Below are 22,653 nucleotides of genomic sequence, written 5' to 3'. Positions count from 1 at the left end.
GGGACAAGGTTGAAATAGGGGGATTTGGACTTATATTTTTTTGCAGTCCAGTCTGACAAAGGTATTTAAGTGGCACCAGAGGGAGACGGACTCCAAGCATGTTATGATGGATCTCCTGGCATCCCTCTGTGTCCTTCACAAGAGCCCTCAGGACCTCTGCTGCAGCTCCAGCCCCATGTGGGGCTGGTCGTGACCATGGATCGAGGGGCACTTACAGTTCCTGCCAGGGGTTGATTTACCCACCCCGAGGCTCCAGGTTTGGATGCTCCAAAGCTTCAGCAGAGGCTGGTGTCTCTTCCTGCCCCTCCCTGCCTATCTCTGCATGAATCACAGAATCATTTAAGTTGAAAAAGACCTCCAAGATAATCGAGCACAACTGCTCTCCCAGCACTGCCAAGCCCACCACTATAACATGTCCCCAGTGCCACATCAACACATGTTTTAAATCCCTCCAGGTGACTCCAAGGAGATGCTGAATCTTCTGTCTGATGGAGTTTTTATATTCAACATCCAACCTGCAACACTTTAAACAACCCCACTGAGTGTCCAGCCAGGCTTCCCCATGAGGGGACAGCCCCTACTGGTGCTGCCAGACCACATCTCTTCCCCAGGGACTGCCCTCAGCCACCTCAGGGACACCCTGTTCCACACAATCTGGCACGTGGCCGGTTTTACTTTGCAATCCTGGCTTGCCCAGGGGTCACCACCCCCTGTTCTCCAGCCCCCCCAGCTCGCCCGCAGCACAGGGCTTTGCCGCTGCCCTTCTCCCCCGCATTTTTCCAGCCTTGAGAAAACAATCAGAACTTTGCTGTTCTGTGGTTTCCTTGGCAACCCCATTTCCCCATCCTCTCACTTTGTGCATCCATAACTCCCCCGGCCCCGGTCACCGACCCCCAAAGCACAGTGGCAGGTCCCTGTGCCCAGGGATGGAGCAGGAGATGACGTGTCCTGTCCACCACCAGGACAGCTGATCCCGGAGGGACCCTCAGCCAGGGCTCCCCAAGCACCTGGGCTTATTGGAAAGGAGTGGAGTAGCTGGTGGTGGTTCGTGTCTCTGAGCTGAACTGAATTAAAGCAGTTTTGGAGCCAGTCTTTACCTCTCTGTGTGGGTCCTGGTGCTCCTGCTGAGCACAGGGTACCCAGGGAAGCTGTGGCTGCCCTATCCCTGGAAGTGTCCAAGGCCAGGCTGGATAGGGCTTGGAGCAACCCACTCTAGTGGAAGGTGTCCCTGCCCATGGCAGGGGTGGAATGAGAAGAGCTTTAAGGTCCCTTCCAACCCAAACCATTCCATGATTCCATGACTGGCAGCCTCTGTGACAAACTGAGCAGATTCCCCTGCCCATTCCCGTGCTTCCAATTGATAGGTAATGATCCCTTAGGCACAGGCACTCACTGCCTCCCCAGACCTCAAACCCACATGCAATATTTATCTCGTGACAGCCACAGGCTCTTGGCACGACTCACTTTGCTGTCGTCAGTAGACAAGATTCAATCTCCTGGGAAAGCCACCCATCAGTCCCACCTCTGCATCATGGCTTCTCCCACAGGTGGTGACACCAGGGTCATGCCCAGCATGGTGGGCAAGGGGACAGCCCTGCTCAGGAAGTGGGATAACTTCCTTTAAAAAGCAGGAAAACACAGCCCTGAGGTGGTTTGGGGAAGGCAGGAATGATGCAGAGGGTGCTGTGTGGGTTGGGAGAGTCCAGAAAACTCCCTGTGCCATGGTGACCCAGGAAAGGTGCCCAATGTGCCCCCAATACTTGTTCTCCAACAGCTCTTCCCCAAATCCCAGAAGGCTGGTCAGTACCTCAAAAGCTTAGCAGACCCTGCACCAGCCTGGGACTTGATGCAAATGAAAGCAAGAGCTGTAAAGACCCTACATTTTTTTAAGGAAATCTCAGCAGCTACACTTACTTGGAGCTATGACTCAGCCAAAGCCTTCCTAACGCTGGGCTTTTTATTTAGCTTTTTGTTTTAATAAACCTCTAAGCACTGGTTTTCCTAAACACAAGGTGCTGCCTCTGCTAGAAGGGCAGGAGAATGCAGGGCTTTGGGTCTGGGTTCCGTAGGGGCGGTTGTCAAAGGATGCAGTGGTCTGGTGGTCCCTAAACACCTGGAGGAAGCAGGCAGGGCTATCCTGCAGGGCACTCCCAGCACTAAATGACACACAAATAGCACTGAAATAGGAGGGAAAAATTGCTGACCCTCCTTCTGGTTCCAGCCCCAGGTTGGGATACGAATGGAATTTCCTTTCTCTTTCATTGTTTTGTCTTGATGTGAGTGATTCAATTGCTTTGGAGCAGCTCTGAAAAAATTAGTGATTGCCCAGGACAGCCACATGATCCAGCCTGGTTCTTCAGCCAAGCCAAAATACTTGGAGCAAAGCCATGGACTTGAGCTGACTGGGTTTTACTTTGGGGTATTTTTCTTGGGGGGAAAAAAAAAAAAAAGAAAAAAAAAAAGAGGAAAATCAGTTTTCATCTGCAGTGTTTGCAGTCCATTAAAGGAAATAATTCATCGCAGTGTATGGCTGCAATTCTGCACACCAGGCTTTGTGCTGATTAAAAGCATCTAAAGAGCCCAAACGGGACCCAGACCTTTATTTCTAAAGTGAAATGTGTTGCATGGAAAATTACAGAATATACCTTTCCTAAAGAAAAACGCTGTACCCTTTTCTTTCCTGGCCAGAGAGGTTTGCTGAGTCTGCAGAGCACTTTGATCTAAGCCTGCCTAAAATCACAGTGCTTGGCACAGACCTTTTTTTTTCCCTCCATTAGCTGCATACTCAGAGAACTGAGCAAAGATCCTCCATTAAATGCAAAAATCCCTCCCCAAAATACATTTTTTCCTCACTTTCAGCTGGAATCATGCACACTCTTCCCTCTTACAGCCAGGATGAAGGAGATGACAGCGAAAAAATCCCAATAAATGCTATAACCCCCCCCCCAATTCCCACAAACCACACAAATTTCCATCTCTGTGCTTCCCACATCAGTAGGTTGACCTAAATATTGCAGAGGAAAAAAAAATTGGCTTTTTTGCCTGACACTTTTTTCCTCCCTGCCAGGAGCTCTTGGGCGCTCGGCAATTAGGAGCTGTGGATTAATCTTGAGTGATATAATGAAGTGCCAGGAGGCTGGAGGACAGAGCTGGTGAACGGCAGGAGGGGAAGGAGGGGGACAGTTGCTCTACAGATTGACATGGTTTAGGACAGGTTTAGTGCAGGTAGAGCACCCAAGGTGATGGGAAAGAGAAGGAGGAGCCCGGGGGGGCTCAATGGGATATTCAGGCTCATCCCTACTCTGTGATCCTCTGCATCAAAATGCGTGGACTGGGCAGGGCTTGTGTCGCAGAGGAAAAATGATCTTTGCACGTTTTCTAACCCTGATTTGCATGTAATGTCCCCAGAGTATCTTTCCACCTGCTTTATGCCATCCCAGAGTCTCCCAGCCCCATGTCAATCATTTATTGAGGAAAAATGCCCCAGGAGGGCAGGTTGGACGAGTCCCAAGCTCTTCCCCCAGCCATGTCTGTGTCCCCCTTCATATCGTAGAACCACAGAGTTCTTGGAGTGTGAGGGGACCTTAAAGCCCATCTAGTCCTACCCCCTGCCACTAAATTAGGTTACTCCAAGCCCCATCCAGCCTGGCCTTGGGCACTGACAGGGATCCAGGGGCAGCCACAGCTGCTCTGGGCAGCCTGTGCCAGGGCCTGCCCACCCTCACAGGGAATAATTCCTTCCCAATATCCCATCCAGCCCTGCCCTCTGTCAGTGGGAAGCCATTCCCCCTTGTCCTGCCACTCCAGACCCTTGTAAATAGTCTCTGTCTGTCTTTCTTAAGAGCTCCTTCAGCTGCTGGAAGGCCACAATTAGGTGACCTCAAAGCCTCTTTTCCAGGCTGAACAATCCCAACTGTCTCAGCTCTTTGCCTTTTTCCAAGGTCTCAGGAAGCCTGAAAGTCGAGAGCAGCTGGCACTGCGGGCCACATTCTTCCAAGAAACCACCTTGTCTTTCCAAAGGAGAATATAAACAGTGTGTCCTGTAACAAGGCCATCACCCAGGGGCTGTGCCACCAGCACCGGGCAGCAAACCCATCACGCACAGCAGCCAATTTATTCCCAACTCTGGCAGGGTCAGCAACCACCAGGGAAACAAGTGCTAATTAATAGCACTGTGCAAAGCAGCCGGTCTGGGCATGGCACGTAATTAGTGAGCCAACTGCACCCGCCCCAGTGCTGGGGCTGTGGGGCAAGAGCAGCCAGGGAGGAGGCCCCGCTGCAGCTCCCGGCCATACCTCAGGATGAGGGCTCTAACTGTGCTGGAACTGTGTGTCACGCTGTCATCAGCGGGGCTGTGACACTCCGTGTGTGTGCCCCCATCCCTCTGATCCCCACGCCACCCTCCCTGCTCCAGCCCTGCTGTCTCCTCGGCGTGCTCCCCCTGCCCAGACGTTTTGCAGGTGAACGTGACATTTCCTCGGGGCAGGAAAGATGCTTGGAATATAAAAACTCCTGATGGTGGGAGATGCAGAGCCCAGGGAGGAATCGTGCTAATGCCCTTACATCTCTGCTGTGGTGAGTCATCCAGGCCCTCAGAGGATCCCGGCTGTGCTTGGATACGGGGAAGGTAGAAGCACAAGGCAAAATGAAAAATTGCTTTGCTCAGAAGATATCTTGGTTACAGCAAGGACTAAAAACTGTCCCCTTGGCACCCACCCTCAGCTCTGGTCCCACAGCCACGGGGAGGAGGGGGTGTTGCGCTGTTGAGTGGGCAAGAAGGGCCCCATTTGTGGGAGAAATGGGAACACTTAGCCCAGAACATTCAAGTTGTTAATGGAGTGCAGTAATTAGTGGAAGGGAGGAGGATGGGTCTTTCCATCAGGCTGATGGGAAAAATCCATTCTGAGATTGGGAATTAGGTTGGAACATCACCTTGAAGGTGGTTATGGGCAAACACTGCCTCCATCCCTGGCAGCACTGCTGCTCTGATGCTCCCAGGCACTTTGCCACATCCACATCAATGGGTGTGTGCTGCTCCTTGATGGGGACAGGGGGACAGCTCCTGGGAGCTGTGGCCATCCCTGACCAAGTTTTGCTCCCTTTTTACTGTGCCATGGGAGGGCAAGACAAGAAGGGCAAGTTAAAAACCCTAATTTTAAAAAATCCTTTAAATCAACAACATTTTATCTAAGCCAACCTCCCTCAGCCAGGGCTGCTCTTGACGTGGCTCTGCCTCCACCAAACCCGGCAGTGGGAAGGGATTTACACATCAAATATCCTCTCCCTCAACCTGCTGAAGCCAAAACCTTGGGAGAGAGGAAAAATCTGTTTCCAGCTGTTTTCTTCTCCATGTAAATAAGTATCTATTTGCAGAGTATTTCCTTCCGCCTAAGGCTTTCATTGGACATCAGTTATTTAATATTGCTCTTTAAATCCTTGTGTTTGGTGCTCAGCTGCTTCACCCACCTCAGAGCAGGGATGTTGGCACTTTGTGTTTAGAAAATATATATCTGTATTTAGATAGGCAGACAGATAGCTTTGGAAGAAGAGCTGCTCCAACCATTAAATCACCACTTTCAATTTTTCCTTATTACTAGTCTTCATTTAACCACAGGCCAGGCTGGCCAAGTGCTCCCCGGGGACAGCCCAGCATGTCTGCAGCTCTAAAAGGGGTCTTAAGAAAAAAAAAAATTACCACAACCTGATAATCAGAAGAGATAGCTTCCCTGAAAATGTCTTTCCAAGGCAGAGGCATTCAGGAAGGGGACAGTGATGTGGCTGGAGTGGGATACTGGCTTCCTGCTAGGCTGGGATATTTTCACAGAGGAAGAGTGGGAGAGTGGATGGGAGGAAGATCCCAGCACGTTTGTAAAATGCCGGCAGTGGAAGGGTGGGTTTTGTGCCTTTCAGAAGAAGAAAGAAGAGGGAGAGAAATCACCTTCTCTGATCAGCTGTCAGGTTCTGCAGGCTGGAGAGGCTGGAGGAGGGGGAGCTGCCTCTGAAGCTGGGAGAGGCTGAGCACAGCAGCCTTTGCTGTCACTGCTCCTCTTCCTCTGGCTCTATCCTGTTCCTGTCCTCATCCTGGATTGGGAGCCCACCCTCAGGGTGGCCAAATCACCCAACACTGGGGTGTCAGTGGTGCTCTCATGGCAGGATATGAACAGAGCCAGAGGCTTCCTCTGAGACCCAGCACTGATGGGTTTCAACTCCTTTCCCTGGTGTCTCTTGCTTTTCCCTGGGTATCCCCATGGCCATGGAAGAGCTGTGCCATCCCACCTGCTCTCCAGAGGCTCCCAGTGCTGGCTGATGGACTGGCAATGCTGGCAGAGGCTCTGCCCCATGGCTTGGCATTGCCCCTGGCAGTAGGGAGGGAAGCCGGTGGCTGTCTTGGAAAAATACAGCACAGAGCATCCACAGAGAGTTCTGAGATAACCAGGAGAAGAGCCTTAATCACTTGTTTAAAACACCTGTGACCACAGCTACTCCCTTGCCATTGCTTCCCTGACCTCTGCATCTTGGCTCCTGTCAGGAAATGACTGGCACAAAAACTAAGAGCTGGTGGGAGCTGATGCTCTTTCTGCAGCTCCTGATGCCTCCAGGTCCAAATCACCTAAATCTCAATCCTTTAGCCCCAAACCAAACTGGATCCAAACCTCCCTGTGCTTTTCCACCAGGTTTATACTGAAAGGAGGCTTCCTGTCCTCTCCCAGCCCCAAACCTAATCATCCCATGGACTTCTGCAGGAGCATGAAAAAGGGGAGGGAAGACCCAGGGTGTGAGACCAGAGCAAGCAGCTCTGAAGCTGCGCTCTGTGATTTGGCACAGTTAGAGAGCAGGAGGATTGCAGCTGACCTGGATTCCCAACATCAAAGACAACTCCTGCTTCTTCCCCAGCATCTGCAGAGCCCTCCAAGGAGGGGAATCAATGAGCTGAACAGCCACGCATCCATCTCGTCCGGTACTGGCATCCAGGGCTGCGGGTGATGGCAGGACCCTCTCCCCTGCACTGTGGCTCAGAGCTAAAAAGCTGCACAAAATGTAACATTTATATGTTGAGGAAGAAGCCTGCCTCCTCCATGATCAGGCTGGTCAAAGGTGGCCCCGGGGCTTTAAGCCACATCTGGCGTGGGTCCAACCCCCATCCTCTTGGCACAGTAACAGACATTGGCAAATCTCCTGTCAGACTCACAGGAGACAGACAAACAGACCTTATCCCTTGGGAAACCCAGACCTAACACTCCTGCCTGCCCCTTGGTAGTGCTCCACATGTGTCTGCCCATGTGCACAGGGTCCTTGATCATGTCACGACCAGTCCGAGGCACCAGGACACCTGGTTCCCATGTTACAACCAGCCCCAAGCAATAGGACACTGAGTCCCCATGTCTCAGTCTCAAAGGACCTGCTCCCTGCCCAGCAAAACCCTGAAAGCCCCTCAGGGAGCCCAGGGGTCACATTGACACCAATTCCTTGCACCAGCAGCAAAAAGCTTTATGTTTGCATGCTGCTGTGTTTCCCCCCTCCCTGTGCTGGTTCATTTCTGAGATGACTCACAAGTTGTTAATGCTCCCGACGAACATGGATGGAAGCAGCTCTGCCACCTCTGAACACCAGCTGAGGCGGGCACAGCTCAGGCTCCCAGCTCCCCAAAATCAGGGAGACGCTGCCAGTTCCCACTCAATGCTCCACTGTCAGACAAAGGCAGTACAGAGGGGGCAGTGGGGTGGTGAAAATACCTAAATAAGCAACAATCAGGGAAAAAGGCTCCTGTGGGGATTGAGTTCCCCAGGGATGGGGTGTGATGCCCGTCCTTCCTTCACTGCCAGCACAGCTTGGTGCCCACGAGCCATTCGCTGTCCCTGTCCCTGTCCCTGCTACAAGGCCAGGCGTGAGCCTGGGTGAAGGAAAAGGGCTCATTAACCCCTCCGATGGAATAATCATCACTGTGGAGGCATTTTGTGGAAAAGGATGAACTAGCAGAGGCACTCACCCTGTGTTTGTAAGGAGCCCTGTTGCCCCCAGCCCTGGTGGGAGCAGCGGGCTTGGGGCAGGCTGGCACTGTCACCAGCCTGAGCCCGGCAGCGGCACAGCCCCTCCCACGCCCAAGAACATCTCAGGGATACCGGTGGCATCACCCTCCAGACATCACCAACCTCTGGGAGAGGGACTGCTGCCTGCAAGGTGGAGAGCAGAGATTTTCCACCCACCCTCTGGACTCAACTCCGACTCTGGCCATCTCAGTGTGCAGACACCCTGCCCCGAGGGACAGCCTCGCCGCACACAGTGCTGAGGAAATAATGCTGCAAACCCCCACCTCACATGCAGCCATGCAGAATGGTGAGGCAGAGAAGAATCTCATCTAATTTTAACTCCCCTGACGGATGGGCTTTGTTCTTTGCAGCAGCTGCCCCGCAAGGTATGAAAACACTCAGATATGTTGACATGGGAAAACAAAACACACAAATCAGCCCATTTTCCTCTTCAAGGCTGATTTATCTGGAGCTGTCAGTGGAGGGAGGGGAAGTGATGAGCCCTGGGGAGATGGAGGAGCAGCCTGGACTCACAACTCGGTGGTTACCAGTGCAGTTGGGCTGATGCTCATTGAGCATCTGGTCCATTCTCTCCCAAGCCCCAAAACACCTCAGATCTACAGAAAACAAAGTGACATTTTCTGCTGCAATTCCCCAAGGTGTGATTCTGTGCATGTCCTGGCTCATCCTTATAAATGAGGGAAGCTAGATGCCACTGGAGCCCCCCCAGAGTGGTTCACCACAAGCTGAGCTCCATCCTGGTGCCCCCATTGTGCTGGCAGCTTGGTTGTCTGAGGTGGGATGGGTGGGATCAGACACTGGAGAATGGTGACAGGAGCACAGGGGGAGGAGAAGAGGCTAGGAAGGAAGGAAGGAAGGAACCTGGTCTAGTGGAGTGAAATTAGATGGGCTTTAAGGTCCCTTCCTACCCAAATCATTCCATGATTCTATGAAGATAGGCGCTATGAAGGGGGAATAAAAAATAGAGTTTCCCCTCTCTGCATCACAGCTCTGAAATGTACAGACAGGATTCAAGCTGGCTGCCAAAATGGAAATTATATAAAAATAGTTGGATGTTTTTATATATTTATATTTTAGATATTTTTATATTTCTATCACAGTTCTACACCTGGCAGAAATGCCCTGGCCTCCACCTCAGCAGAGGACACAGCTGTCCCAGTGTCACCAGAGATCCAGTGCAAGGCTCTCCCTAACGGCATCATGGCGAGGTGAGAGCCATGGTACTGTCAGGGAGTCTCAGTGTCCTTCTGAATTCCCAAAAATCCTCATGAAGAATTCATCTCCCCTGTTTCCTCCTTCATTAACCTCCAGAGGTTGCCATGGATTTTGACTGGAGTCCAGCCAGAGCAGATTCATGGCTCTTGCATGTTATTTTAATGTCCATTTTGATTAAAAGCAATAAATTCCAGAGGAAAGGGTGTTCTCACCATGAAATACACTTTGTCAATTTTTCAGTCTCTGAGTAAATCAAAGCACTGCCATTAGTGGCTCCAGCTGTAAATCCCCTTGGATGGACCTCAGCTCACCAGGCAAAGGAGTGACATGAATTGTGCTCCTCGACAGCCCTTGCATTGCTTTCACCATCTCAATTTGATATATTATTTATTTTTCAGGGTGTGGGTTAGAAAGTAAGAGCTAAGGCATTGCCACACAGAACATCCTAAGAGCAGCAGTCCCTGCAGGCGAGCAGGACTTGATCCCAGATCACAGAATTACAGAATGGTTCGGGCTGGAAGGGACCTTAAAGCCCCTCCAGTGCCACCCCTGCCATGGCATGGACACCTTTCACTATCCCAGGCTGCTCCCAGCCCCATCCAGCCTGGCCTTGGGCACTGCCAGGGATCCAGGGGCAGCCCCAGCTGCTCTGGGCACCTGTGCCAGGGCATCACCACCCTCCCGGGGCAGCCAAAGTGGCATTGATCAAACTCAGGATGCAGAGAGAGGCCCCAGGACCAGTGCTGGGGGTCAGAACCTGCTAGACCCCCCCCAGGCTGCATTGGGGTGCTGCTCTCCCCTCCAACACACCTCAGTTTCCCCAATTTTGGAACTCCATTCACGGCGGCAGCCAGGCTTGGCAGCTGGAGCAGCAACAGCTGAGAGCAGGCAGAGGAGCCCAAAGCCCTTTAAAGATTTTCCATTTGTTTTATGTGTCCACTGGGTTTATTTTTAACATTCCAGCTGAAAAAAATTTTCTAAAGAAATGCTGGAGCTGAGCCAAGAGGACGTGTTTGCTGGAACCTGCCAGGATGATTAGTCCTTTGCAGATAGCCCGTTGGAAAAGGGTCAGTGTGGGGGCTCTGGCCGTGCCGGCAGCCAAGCGAAGGGATGAGTTCTTTTCCAGAGAGCTCCTCAGCCACGCTAAAAGCTATTTTACACTCCCCAGCCTGATGTTTCCTTCCCACTGGGAGAGATCAGCAACCGGCCTGCACCAGAGCTGGGCACAGCAGATGCTCAACACCTCGCTCTGGGTCTCGGAGGCTCTTTTCACCCAGGAAGGCATTTAAATCCCATATTCTGGACCTCACACAGGTGCAGAACACCACCCTCTGTCCTGCCTGGGCTTGCAAAAGTGCTGCAGGAATGGAACACCGTCCAGGTGGGGAGGCTGATGCATCCAAAGTGCAGGAACCAAGATATACGTGTTAAATCCACCCCTGTGCTCCAGTTCCTGCCTTTACCCATCCCACCAGCCCTGTGGGACACAGCCAGGACCACAGCCACCTCACACCGTGAGGACAGAAACACACAGCACATTGTTCTGCCTCTCTGCTCAGAGGCCCTGCAGCTCCCATCCCATGGTTACCATCTGAACCATGGGATGATTGAAAAGCCATTAATTCCCTCCTGGGCATTTTTATGAGGCTCTTGGTGAAATGTCTGCATGTTTCAGCACTGCAGGAGTTTGATACTGGCAGAGCTCTGCGCAGGCTGAAAACCCCGTCTCCAGGATTGAACAAGCTGCTGGCCTCTCCTTCATGTCCTGTGTCTCCTGCTCAGTCTCTCTGGAGCCAAACGTACCCAAAATGGCAGCAAATCATCCTCTCTGTCTGTGCCAGCACTGTCCCAGGGCTCAGGGCAATGAATTAATCTATTCCCAAAGCAAATAGGAGATGGGGACACCCCAAGTGTGTGTACCCACTGCCTCCACCTTCATTTGGGCTCCAGGAGAAAGAAGGCTCCTGTCTCTCAGCTCGGCAGACCCTGGAAGGGGGGAGCACTGCCAGAGGAACGTGGTCCTTCCCCAAGGCTGGAAAGGACCCTTGGAAAGGGGAGGGTGCCCCTCAACCTCCCACAAAGCCCCGCTCCGCTAAGCAGGTGCTGCTGCTGGGTTTGTATTTGCACCTTCACTCTGCAGCATCTCCCTAAATCCCTTATCCTGCAGCAGCATCCCTCCTAAGTTCCCCAGAAACCTTTTTTAGCACCCCCAGCATTCCTTGCTGCCTTCCAAGCATTTCTCCTAAATCCCCCCAACATTGCTCCCCAAATCCCTCTTCAGCATTCCTGCATCATTCTGCCCCCAGCACCCCTCCAGTTCCTTCCCTCACCCCACAATATCCCTCTTGGATCCCCCTGCAATATCCTGCCAGACCTTCTCAGCGCCCCAAACTCATCCAGCACCCCCCAGCCCCACAACACGTGATGGGGACAGTGAAGGAGAGGAAGAAAAAGCAGAGGCCAAGGGGGAACTGGAGACCGCCCGGCTTTGCTTTGTGGATGAGAGGGCTGCTTGTCCCCCTGCTTTCTCTCAGACAAAGAAAACCCGGAGCAGTCAGAGCGCCTGCATCCATCGCGCTCCCCCCCAGGCGGGGACCGTGCGGGCTCCGGGGATGGGCGACAGGCTGGGATCGGAGCGGGGGAGGCAGGGGCCGGGAGGAGCTGGGGGAGAGACAGGGATTAGGAAGGCAAGCAGGGAGGGAGGGAGAGGCAGGAATGAGGGAGGGGGGTGCAGGTGAGGAATTGGGTGGTGGGAAAAGAGGCAGGGACTGGGGAGAGCGGGGGTCAGGCAGGGACCGAGAAGACGAGAACTGGGAGGGGAGGGTGGCAGGGATGGGGAGAGAAAGCGACAGGCTTGGGGGCGAGGGGGGCGTGGAGAGGGGACGCAAGGAGGGATCTCTGGGGGAGAGAGGTAGGCAGGAATGGAAGCATGGGGCGAGGCAGACAGGGATGGGGAGAGGCAGACGGGGATGCGGGGAAAACGGGACCGTGGAGGGAAGACAAGGACCTGCCGAGTGGAGAAAGGCAGCAGTCGACAGAGGTGGAGGAAGGCGAGGACAGGTAGGGAGCAAGGGGGAGACTAGCTGGCAGGGATGTGGGGAGCAGGCGGGGAGCGGGAGGGGTACAGCCAGGCGAGGGGGCGGGCGGGCGGGCAGGGCCGCCCCCGGCCCCACGTGGCTCGGGGGACACGCGGGTTTATAAAGCATCGCGGGCCCGCGCGGTGCGGGAGGAGGCGGCGGCACCGGCCGGGAGCGGGGCTCGAACCCGCGGGGTTCGGATGCGCCCGGCGGCTCCAGCGGGGCCACGGCCGCCCGCGGGCCCGGGAGCTGCCCATGGATGCGACCATGGATGCGACCATGGATGTGCCCGTGGAACTGCCCTCGGTGCTGCCCACGGCCACTGCCACCCCCTGGGGCAACGGCACCGCCTGGGCCCCCCTGCCCGGACACGGCGTCAACGACACGGGCCTGCAGCGGGCCAAGAACGCTACATCCATCCTCATCGCCATCGTCATCACCGCGCTCTACTCCGTGGTGTGCGTGGTGGGGCTGCTGGGCAACGTCCTGGTCATGTACGGCATCGTCAGGTGAGAGCTGGGCAGCCCGGCGCTGCCCAGGCGGGCGGGGGGCGGGCGGGGAGCAAGGGGGCACTTGGGGCACGCCAAGAGCGAGAGCAGCGAGGGGCCAGGCTGTGCCAGGGGTCAGCGTGCGGCACGTGGGAGGTGCGAGCTGGTGACACTGAGGGAGTGTGCACCGGAACGGGGTGTGCACTGGTGGTGAGTTCGCCAGCAGCAGGAGGAGGGCTGGGTGTGAGCCGGGGCGCCGGCAGCCCCGAGACGCTGCGGTGTGCGGTGTGCGGTGCGATGTGCGGTGTGAGATGTGCGCTGTGCGATGTGCGCTGTGCGCTGTGAGCAGTACGTGTGCGAGCTGTGCAAGTGGGGGATGCAGGTGCTGTGCGAAGGGTGGATGCAGAGCCCGCGTGTGCCTGGAGCAGCTCGGGGAGTGCAAGGGAGATGTCTGGGCATTGCGGGGGGACATGGGCGACACAGCCCGACCCCGAGTGGGTGCCTCTTGTCCTTTGTGAGGAAGAGAAGCCGCAGGGCTGGTGACGCTGCGGGCTGGGAGCTGCCCTGTTTGCAGGGTGGGTCCGGACGCCCCCCCGCCCCAGCCAGGGGCTGGTGGGCTCCCACTGCTGCCACCTCACTCCATCAGTGGGAATTACCCACCCAGCCCACTCCCACCTCCCTGTGCCAGCACGTCCTGCAGCTGCCTGACTTCTGTTTTTCTCTAACAAAGAGCAGAAACTGCATGGCCCAGCCCCATCTCCCACAGCAGCTGAGCTGTTCTCTGGTCCCCTCAATGTGGGGTACCTTCTCCAGTAGCCGAGACCTCCTTCAGCTGCATCCAAGACCTCGGCACCTGTGGGGAGGCTTTCCCTGGGCAGAGACAGGGTCTACAGGGTCTCTGCACCCCAGGACAAGCACCATGACCCAAATGCCCCCCATTTTAAAGATGGGGCATGGCAAGATGCTGCTGTATCCAGCCAGACACTTGTGCTAAGGTACAAACCTCGTCAGTCCCTTTGTCCGAGACGCTGGGTGGTCCTGCCTGGTTGAGATGGGTTGAAATAGAAAACGGGACCATAAAGTCAAGTCTTACAGACCACGGGACCAGTGCCAGCAGCGAGGACTGACAGAGCTCCTCCACAGCTCTGCCAGCAGCAAAGGATGGGGCTGTGCTCGCAGTCAGGTGAGGGCACAGAATGCAACACCTTCAGCCTGGCAGGAGGGAGCAGAAGAGTCGCACTGGGTGCCTGGGCTTCACAGCCACCCCCTCTGCACTGGAGGGGGTGTGGTCCTGTAGGTCCAGAGTCTGTGGGGTAATTCCAACTTCCATTGCCTCAGGTGATGCTGTAACCCCAGTTTGGCCAAAACCCTAGAGCCAAACCAGAGCTGGTGGCTAGATTTAAACAAACCCTCCAAATTCACATTTTTAAACCATTTCCACCCTCATTTCCCCATCCCTTTCAGACCATAGCTCTTGTTACAGGAGGTCATCACAGCCTGGCACTGCATGCGCACGAATAAAAGTGGTGACTCACCGGAGGGAAGGAAACCATCCTGAAACGTGTCCATGAGCCTCCCTGGAGTGCCCATTGCCCTAGTATCAGGCTCTGCTGCCCCTGCTCCCCACTCTCTGTGGGGCTCTGCTGTGTTTTTAACCATCCAAGGGGGTGGGCAATAGGGAGTGGCATGGGGGAGTAACTCCCTGACCCGACCTGACCCCAATGGGATTGTTCATCCACTCAAAAGTGGCACAAAAAATGAGCCCTGGTCTGAAAAAGCAAATTGATGTAATTGCGGCAGAGAGAGATGCCATGAACAATGTCAGGGTGAGGGATGAGTGTTATTAGACCCCTCCAGCTGGTTCCGCTCAGAGAGGGAAGGCATTTTAAAGAGAGTGATTTCATGTGCAAACATCCTCCCTATTTTACTCACTGAGTAACTCCATATTACCCAGGCTTTAGCAAGCCTGACTGCCACAGACCACACCTTCTAGCCCCACATTTTCCAACTGATGATGGAATTTAACACAGAATCACAGAGTGGCTTGGGTTGGAAATGACCTTATAGACCATCTTGTTTCGCTACCCTGCCATAGGCAGGGTTGCCTTCCACTGGAGCAGGTGGCTCCCAGCCCTGTCCAAGCTGTCCTTGAACACTTCCAGGGGTGGAGAGTATCTCCCATGAAATGAGCAAATATCATCCTCCAAGCCCCTGGGACAGGAGGGGCTGCAGGGACATGTGCCTTTGCCCCTTCCATGGCCATCTGGAGTTTCCCAGGGGTCCTTGTCAGAGTCACTCCATGCTGACAGGGTCTAGGCCAGGACTAGGGGAGGCTTGTGTCCGTGCAAGAAAGGGCTATGAGGTGGGATCAGCTCGGATTTGGACCTCACTGCCGGGGAGATTTTGGGTGTTTGCCTTGTGCTCTTCTCCTAGTGCCACCTCTCGGTGCCCTTGGGGTCCAGGTGGGGTGTCCAGTTAGTCTGGAAGCAGGGCTGGAACACATTCTGGGGGTCAGGGACCTCTGGGGCCACACTGAGTTTGCCACAAAGCCCATGAGTGCCAGGAGCTGGCAGATGCAGACACAGGGCGCTGGTATGTAGCTCTGTGAATGGACACACCATGAGCCAAACTCCAAATAAATCCCTCTCCAGAGCAGCCAAACCCATCCGCACACCTGGAGGGAGCCCAGCACACCTAGCACCCTCCCCACCACAGCTCTGACCAGCACTGCCGTGCCCACTGCATTGTCAGATGCTTTTAAAAATACTCCTGGAAGCAGTTTGCAGCTGTGGGCTCAGGGCTGCAAGTGCCCTCATCCCACTAAGCCCATCAGCCCCCCACCAGCCCCCTCACAGGCTGCAGAGACAGCTGGGTGCAGGCTTTGTCAAGCCAGGCTCTTTCAGGCAGCGGCTTTTAGCAGCTCCAGGAGTTTTTCTTTCACTCATTATTCACTTTTCTTTCACTTATTTATTTTCCAAGAGGTTTGGAGAGGGCGTCCCTGCTTGGGAGTCGAGACTGGAATGCAGAGCTGCCCTGTGCTTGCCCCATCCCCTCCCATCTCTCCTCTCCATCAACACTTCCCAGATTGTTCTGTTCAAGTGCATAACTTCCCAATCAAGGCACTCACTTAATTGCAACGGGTTTGGCAGCCTGGGGAGGTCCATCAGCAGCAGTGGATGATTTGCTCTAATGTGGGCTATAAACCTCTTTTTTCCTGGAGCAGCAGCTTCATTTGCAGCTCAGGAGGGTCACCAGGATGGATGCCTCACCCTGTGCAGGGGTTGAAACCTCAGCCCAAACCTGGAGGGGGCTGAATCTTGCCCCAAAACCCCAGTGCTGGAAGCTAAATTGCCATCCTTATTATCCCAGTCATCCCTACCACCATCCCAAGTTATTCCCATCAACCCATCATCCCAGTTATGTCCTTCATCATCCCAGTTATCCCCAGCCTCATCCCAGTTATCCCTGTTATTCCAGTCAAATGCATCGGCGGAGTCAACCCATCACCCCAGACACTCCCATTATCATCCCAGTCGTCTCCATCATCATCCCAATCATCTCCATTATCCCAGTCATCCCTGTCACTGCGTTGCCCTCATCCTGCCTGGGGATGGGTGACAGCTCTGGCCCTCCAGTCCCGCACCCCTGGCGCATGTGGCAGGGGGTTGGGAAGTGCTTACCCAGCACAGCTAAGCACATCTGGCAGATCATGGAATGAATAGCAGATTTTTTTACCATTTTACTCAAAAACCAGAACCAAAGATGTGTGAATCTACCTGAACTGACTGTGCACATAGGAGAGGCAAAACCTGACAATAACACAAATTCTCACTTTTTGTTTAACCTGGGAGGAAACTTTTCCAAGCAAAAGCGCTTGGAAAATAACACTGAAGAGAACAGAAAAGGACTTTTCAAGGACAAGACATTTTTAATGCCATATTTAAATTTTTTAAAAAAGCTCAGCTTGAATATTTCCACCCTTGGGCAACGGGCTGCCATTTGCAGCCACGGTGAAGGAGACGGGAATGCTCTTGGAGCTGGGAGCTGGGTCAAGCTGCTGTTTTCTGTTTTCTCACAGAGAGAAATTAGTTTTTCAGCTCCAATTCCCAGTTCCATTGACAATGGAACCTGGTGGGTCTCTGCACGAATACACTCTCCTGACCCTGCTGAGATGGGGAAAGAATAAGGGGAAGGGATTTGGTACCACCATCAATCCCAGGAGCCGCTTTCCTACACCAGCCTGCTGTCCTGGGCTCTAGCCAGGGCATGACCACCTGAGATGGGAGCCCCCCAATGCCCCCACCTCAATTTATTTCATGTACCTGCAACATGTGATGAGCTGAACCAATTATCACAGAATCCTAGAATGCTCTAGATTGGAAGGGACCTTAAAGCCCCTCTCATTCCACTCCCTGCCATGGCAGGGACACCTTCCACTATCCCAGGTTGCTCCAAGTCCCGTCCAACCTGGCCTGGGACACTTCCAGGGACAGGGCAGCCACACATTCTCTGGATGCCCTGTGCCAGGTTATTACCACCCTCATATCTGATTCAAACCTGCCCCCTGTCAGTTTAAAACTCTCTTGCCCCTATCACACATGTGAAAAGTCACTTTCTGTCTATTTCATAAGTACACTAAGGAAAACAATCTTTACATCTCAGCAACAAAGGGGTCATTTTCCCCCTCCGTGCCTTACCCCAGTGCTGCTACAGGCAGGTTTAGCCATGCACAGAGATGGTTTTGGGCAAACTGACCCTGATGTTAACTAATTAGGGTACATCTAAAAAAGCTGGAGGCTGGGAAGGGTGCTCTCTGAGCAACAGGGATTTGCTGGAAGGGAGCACAGGAAGAGCTGGAGCTGCTGGTGTAGCCCTGCAAAGAGCAGGGTCTTCCACAGAGCCACTCCCACCCCACATGTGCTGCCCTTTGGGGGGGCCCAGCAGATCCCTCAGGATCTATTTCCAAGCCACCACACCATTCAGAGCATCCCTTTGCCTAGCACTTGCAGGACAGGATGCTCCTGGGACACACACACACACACATCCCTGCTTCTCTGGCATTGCCATAACTTTGCCTCATCCCTTCAGGAAAGGTTTGGACAGGAGGGACCATGCATTTCTCTTGCCATGGTGTGACAAGAACCAGAAGCAGAGCCAGCCCTTCCCAAATGCCCTGGGGGATACAGCCAGGCTTCCCCAAAGGCTCTGGAGCTCCAGGCTGGCTAATTGGGCTGCTTCCAGATGGCCTGTTTCCGGGGGTAATCGATCCAATTTCTGCAAGCAAACCTGACGGGGAAGCAGGAACAATTTACTAGGTGGAAAATCAGATGAAGGAGGGTTGAGGGGATAAAGGACATTGCGCAACCGGTTCAGGGAAATGCTGAGCACATTGGTGCTGCAGAAAGGCACATCACAACCCTTCTTCCCACCAAGGCTGGTGTCACCTCGTGAGCAGACAGGCTGTGCCCCCTCCTCATCACATCAGGTGCCCTGACCACCTGTAACATGCCCTTTCTCGGCCATCCCCAGGTACACCAAGATGAAGACAGCCACCAACATCTACATCTTCAACCTGGCACTGGCTGATGCACTGGCCACCAGCACGCTGCCCTTCCAGAGCGCCAAGTACCTCATGGAGACCTGGCCCTTCGGGGAGCTGCTCTGCAAGGTCGTGCTCTCTATTGACTACTACAACATGTTCACCAGCATCTTCACCCTCACCATGATGAGCGTGGACCGCTACATCGCCGTGTGCCACCCGGTCAAGGCCCTCGACTTCCGCACGCCGGCCAAAGCCAAGATCATCAATGTCTGCATCTGGGTGCTCTCCTCCCTCATCGGGGTGCCCATCATGGTCATGGCGGTCACCAAGTCAAAAGGCAAGTGTCTCGGGGGACACGTCCTCCTGTCCCATCAGTCATCCCAAGGGTGACCTGGCAAACTTGAGCTCTGGTCCTGCAGCAGATTTGTGGTCAGTGGTGGGCACCTGTCCGTGACACCATAAATGTGCCCTGTCTTGGAAAAAGCATCATGGTGTTATTTCCCATCTTTGAAACTGTCCCAGAAATTATCCTCCCTTCCCCTTAAGGGTAGGGATTCCACACCTTTCCCCATCTCCAGTCCAACCAGTGTCTCTCCCCACCTCCTGGGATGCAAAGCAGGGGCCTAAAAAACCCCCAGTGATGATGCAAAGTCTCCAAGTGGCTCACACTAAGATCTGCAGCTCCTGTGTGGGGTCACTGGTCCTTGGCTGCTAGGAAAGCTCTGGGCAGCTTGAGGAAGTGGACAGATTTCAGTGGAGGGGGATATGTGGATGTGCCATGGGGATGTCCATCATGGGGTTGACAGAAGGCAGGATTGACCGTGAGTGGCCCAGGAGGCTCTGCAGGGAAAAGGTTCCAGGGTCACTGCATCCACTGCCTCCCCTCAGTGTCTTGTGGAGAGGGGTTTGATGGCACAGAGCTCCTGGAACCTCTGCCAAGAGCAGGCAGGTAGGAATGCATCTCCCTGGGGTTTTAACAAGCCACGCCCGAGCAGAAGGCTGAATATTCTCAGCAGACACTGAGGTTCCTCTTTGACCCTCCTCTCTCCTACAGACGGCATGGTCCTGTGCACTCTCCAGTTTCCTGACCCTCCCATCTACTGGGACACTGTGACCAAGATCTGTGTCTTCATCTTTGCCTTCTTGGTCCCCATTTTGGTCATCACCATCTGCTACGGGCTGATGATCCTGCGCCTGAAGAGCGTCCGGCTCCTCTCAGGCTCTAAGGAGAAGGATCGCAACTTGCGGCGCATCACGCGCATGGTGCTGGTGGTGGTGGCAGCCTTCATCATCTGCTGGACACCCATCCACATCTTCGTCATCGTCTGGACACTGGTGGACATAGACAAGAAGAACCCCTATGTGGTGGCCAGCCTGCACTTCTGCATCGCTCTGGGCTACACCAACAGCAGCCTCAACCCCGTCCTTTACGCTTTCCTGGATGAAAACTTCAAGAGGTGCTTCCGAGAGTTCTGCCTGCCCTTCCGAGCCCGTGTGGACCAGAACAGCTTCTCCCGCGCCAGGAGCACCACGCGGGAGCACGTCTCCACCTGCACCCCTTCTGAAGCCCGCAACAAGCCGGCATGACTAGGCGTGGGCAGCCCCCAGCGGGGCTGCCGGGGACAGGGAGCAGATGAGCTGCGCTCGGAGGTCACCCAGGTCACCACCACAGAGCTGTAGCACGACAGTGGGCCGGGCGCTGCTCGGTAACACTGCTGGGCTTGCACGCAGACTGACTGCAAAAACTTTATACACCCTGAGAACGAAAAATGGGAGAATTGGGACTCACCAAATGATGTAGGGAGAGGACAAGAACAGGAGGCCAGTTGGGCAGATGTGCTCCACTGATACCACCATCTCAACCAACAACACCCAGCAGGGGCTGTGACCCTCCAACACCTGGCTCTTGGCAGAGCCCAGGGCACCAGAACTGCAGTGTGCACGTGCTTATCCTCCTGCACGGGCCAGGATGACACCACAGCCCACGGCAAGAGGGGAAACACTCACATGGCAGAAAGGAACTGTGCCAGGAGGTGATCATACCATCACAGAACCATTCAGGTTGGAAAAGCCCTCCAAGACCATCAAGTTCAACTGTTCTTCTACCACTACAAAGGCCACCACTAGCCCACGTCCCCAGGTGCCACATCCACACACAGTGACGGTTAAATCTCTTCAGTGATCGTTACCACTGCCCTGGGCTGCTGTGCCAGGGCTGGACAACCCTTTCAAGGAAGAAACGTTCCCTAATAGCCAGCCTAGTCCTCCCCTGGAATGACTTGAGGCCATTGTCTCTGCCCCATCATGGGACCTCATTCCATCCCCCTCTGAGCTATGTACAAAAGACAACTGGAGACAGGAAGAAAAACTTATCCCACTGCAGAGACACTGTTTTCAAAAAGCTCCAGATCCACTGTAAAAATTCTCCTGAGTTCCTCAAGCTGGGATTGCTCCCAGAGAAACTTTCTATTGTTAATGTCATTGTTAGGTTAGTGTTATTTAGAGACCTCTGACTGCAGCTAAGGCTGCCCTGGACATGGATGTGATGCTGGGCTGGAAAACTGGGGACAAATCCTAGTGCAGGCAAACAGCACTGGGAGACCCTGCCCTGACGGGGCCATGCTGCAGCCAGGATGCTCGGAGGGAACTCTTGGTGTACTTTTATAACTATATGTGTATGTCTGTCTATAGCTGTATGAAATTAAAGTGACCCCAAGGCCTCCCACCACATCTCTCACTACAGCAGCTGTTCCATGTGGGATGGAGCCAAATATGCCAGATCCATAGCATCCCACAAAGTACTTCAGACACCATTTCCAGCCCTTGGGATCTTTGCCTTACAGTGGCATTTCTGTACAGGAACCCTGCTTTCTAAAAATTAAAGTATAATAAAATTTGATATAGGAAGCAGTGTCCAGCTCGCTTGTGACTCCCAGGCATCAAAAAGGAGCAAGGTCTGGCTCAGGGGGGTGGTCTGGGGAGTGATGAAAGTACCTCTAAATTTACTCTTTTCCTGTCAGGGTGGGGATAACCTGGCACAGGTTGCTCAGGGAAGCTGTGGCTGCCCCTGGATCCCTGGCAGTGCCCAAGGCCAGGTTGGATGGGACTTGGAGCACCCTGGGACAGTGGGAGATGTCCCTGCACATGGCAGGGCATGAAACTGGATGGGCTTTAAGGTCCCTTCCAACTCAGGTCATTCCATGATTCTGAATTCAATTCTAGAAACTCACTTGGACTTGGAAAAACTCACCTTTGTGAACACCCAAAGCCCTTTAGTTGAGATTCTTTGCAAGCTCTAGTCACCAAAAACCTCTTCTGCCAACAGTCACCAAGATATAATTTTATTTTAATTTTATTTTAAAAGACTAGCAGCCCAAAATCTGGCCCAAGTTACATTTGTAATTTAAATACAAATGAGGATTTAGTGGAAAAGCAACAGCAACGGGTGTTGGAGCCTGTAACTTTGCTCTGTCTTAATGAGACTTTGGATTTTAAGGTACTGATCACTTCTGCTGTGTAGGTTTCTTAGTTCCCTAAGAAGGGGAAGCCATAAAAACTGCAGAGTGGATGTGAAAACCACTCGAGGACCCCCATCCATTACCCAGCACCCTGGGAAAGCTGAGCCAGGCACCAATTCCAGAGATTTCACAGCCCTGTTAAACTAGCAGCCAGCCCAGATTAATTATGCAGCAACCTGTGCTGGCACACACCAACCAGCTATTTCCAGGGACATTTGTAGCCCAAAAACATGTGTTACTGCAGGAAACATCCTTTCCCCCATTTTTTCTTTAATTAATTCACCAAATAATGAGCCCTGATGTATTGAGCCTGTGATTGATTACGATGGTGCCAGTTTCTTTGTCTGCAGGTTTGGGCTGACTTTGGAATTGCATTAATATGCAGATGGAAATGAATGGATCTGACTTTCCTGGGAAGGGCAAGAGCAAGAGCTCCCACCTTCCTGACCCCAGAGCTTTAGGGTAGACCCAGGCTCTCAGCTCGACAGAGATGCCTGTCTTGCAATTCATCATTTAATAGGGAAAGAAAATCACTATGAATAATTCCTAGAGAATTATTTTCCTCCTTTCAGAGTTACCAATTCTGCTTAATTTGTACTGTTTTATTCCCTGAGCAAATGGGACCAGGAGGAACCTGCAGGGGAGGATGTCTGGGACACCGTGTGAGCACTGGAGCTGCTCCAGGCAGGGGCAGAGCCGGGATCCCCTTCCCCAGCTCCCAAAAGTTGTGTCAGCCATATGAGACTTCCCTTCACTTTGGCCCGC

At 53.6% G+C, this 22,653-nt stretch overlaps 1 protein-coding gene across 2 annotated transcripts; it reads left to right on the top strand.

Annotated features, from left to right (window-relative positions):
• Nucleotides 1-12,193: 12,193 nt before the first annotated feature.
• On the top strand, nt 12,194-21,095 carry LOC119711220 (delta-type opioid receptor). 2 transcript variants are annotated; one of them, XM_038161132.1, is made up of 3 exons: nt 12,194-12,323; nt 18,358-18,707; nt 19,425-21,095. In XM_038161132.1, the coding sequence occupies exons 2-3, from the start codon at nt 18,368-18,370 to the stop codon at nt 19,955-19,957; spliced, it is 873 nt and encodes a 290-aa protein (XP_038017060.1). In that variant the 5' UTR covers nt 12,194-12,323; nt 18,358-18,367; the 3' UTR covers nt 19,958-21,095. The 2 variants fall into 2 exon arrangements, with proteins under 2 accessions (XP_038017060.1, XP_038017059.1); XM_038161131.1 differs by lacking the exon at nt 12,194-12,323 and adding an exon at nt 12,342-12,849.
• Nucleotides 21,096-22,653: the final 1,558 nt, after the last annotated feature.

This window comes from Motacilla alba, chromosome 23 (genome assembly GCF_015832195.1).
Source record: "Motacilla alba alba isolate MOTALB_02 chromosome 23, Motacilla_alba_V1.0_pri, whole genome shotgun sequence".
Classification (NCBI taxonomy): Eukaryota; Metazoa; Chordata; class Aves; order Passeriformes; family Motacillidae; genus Motacilla; species Motacilla alba.
This window is presented reverse-complemented; position numbering and strand designations above follow the sequence as displayed.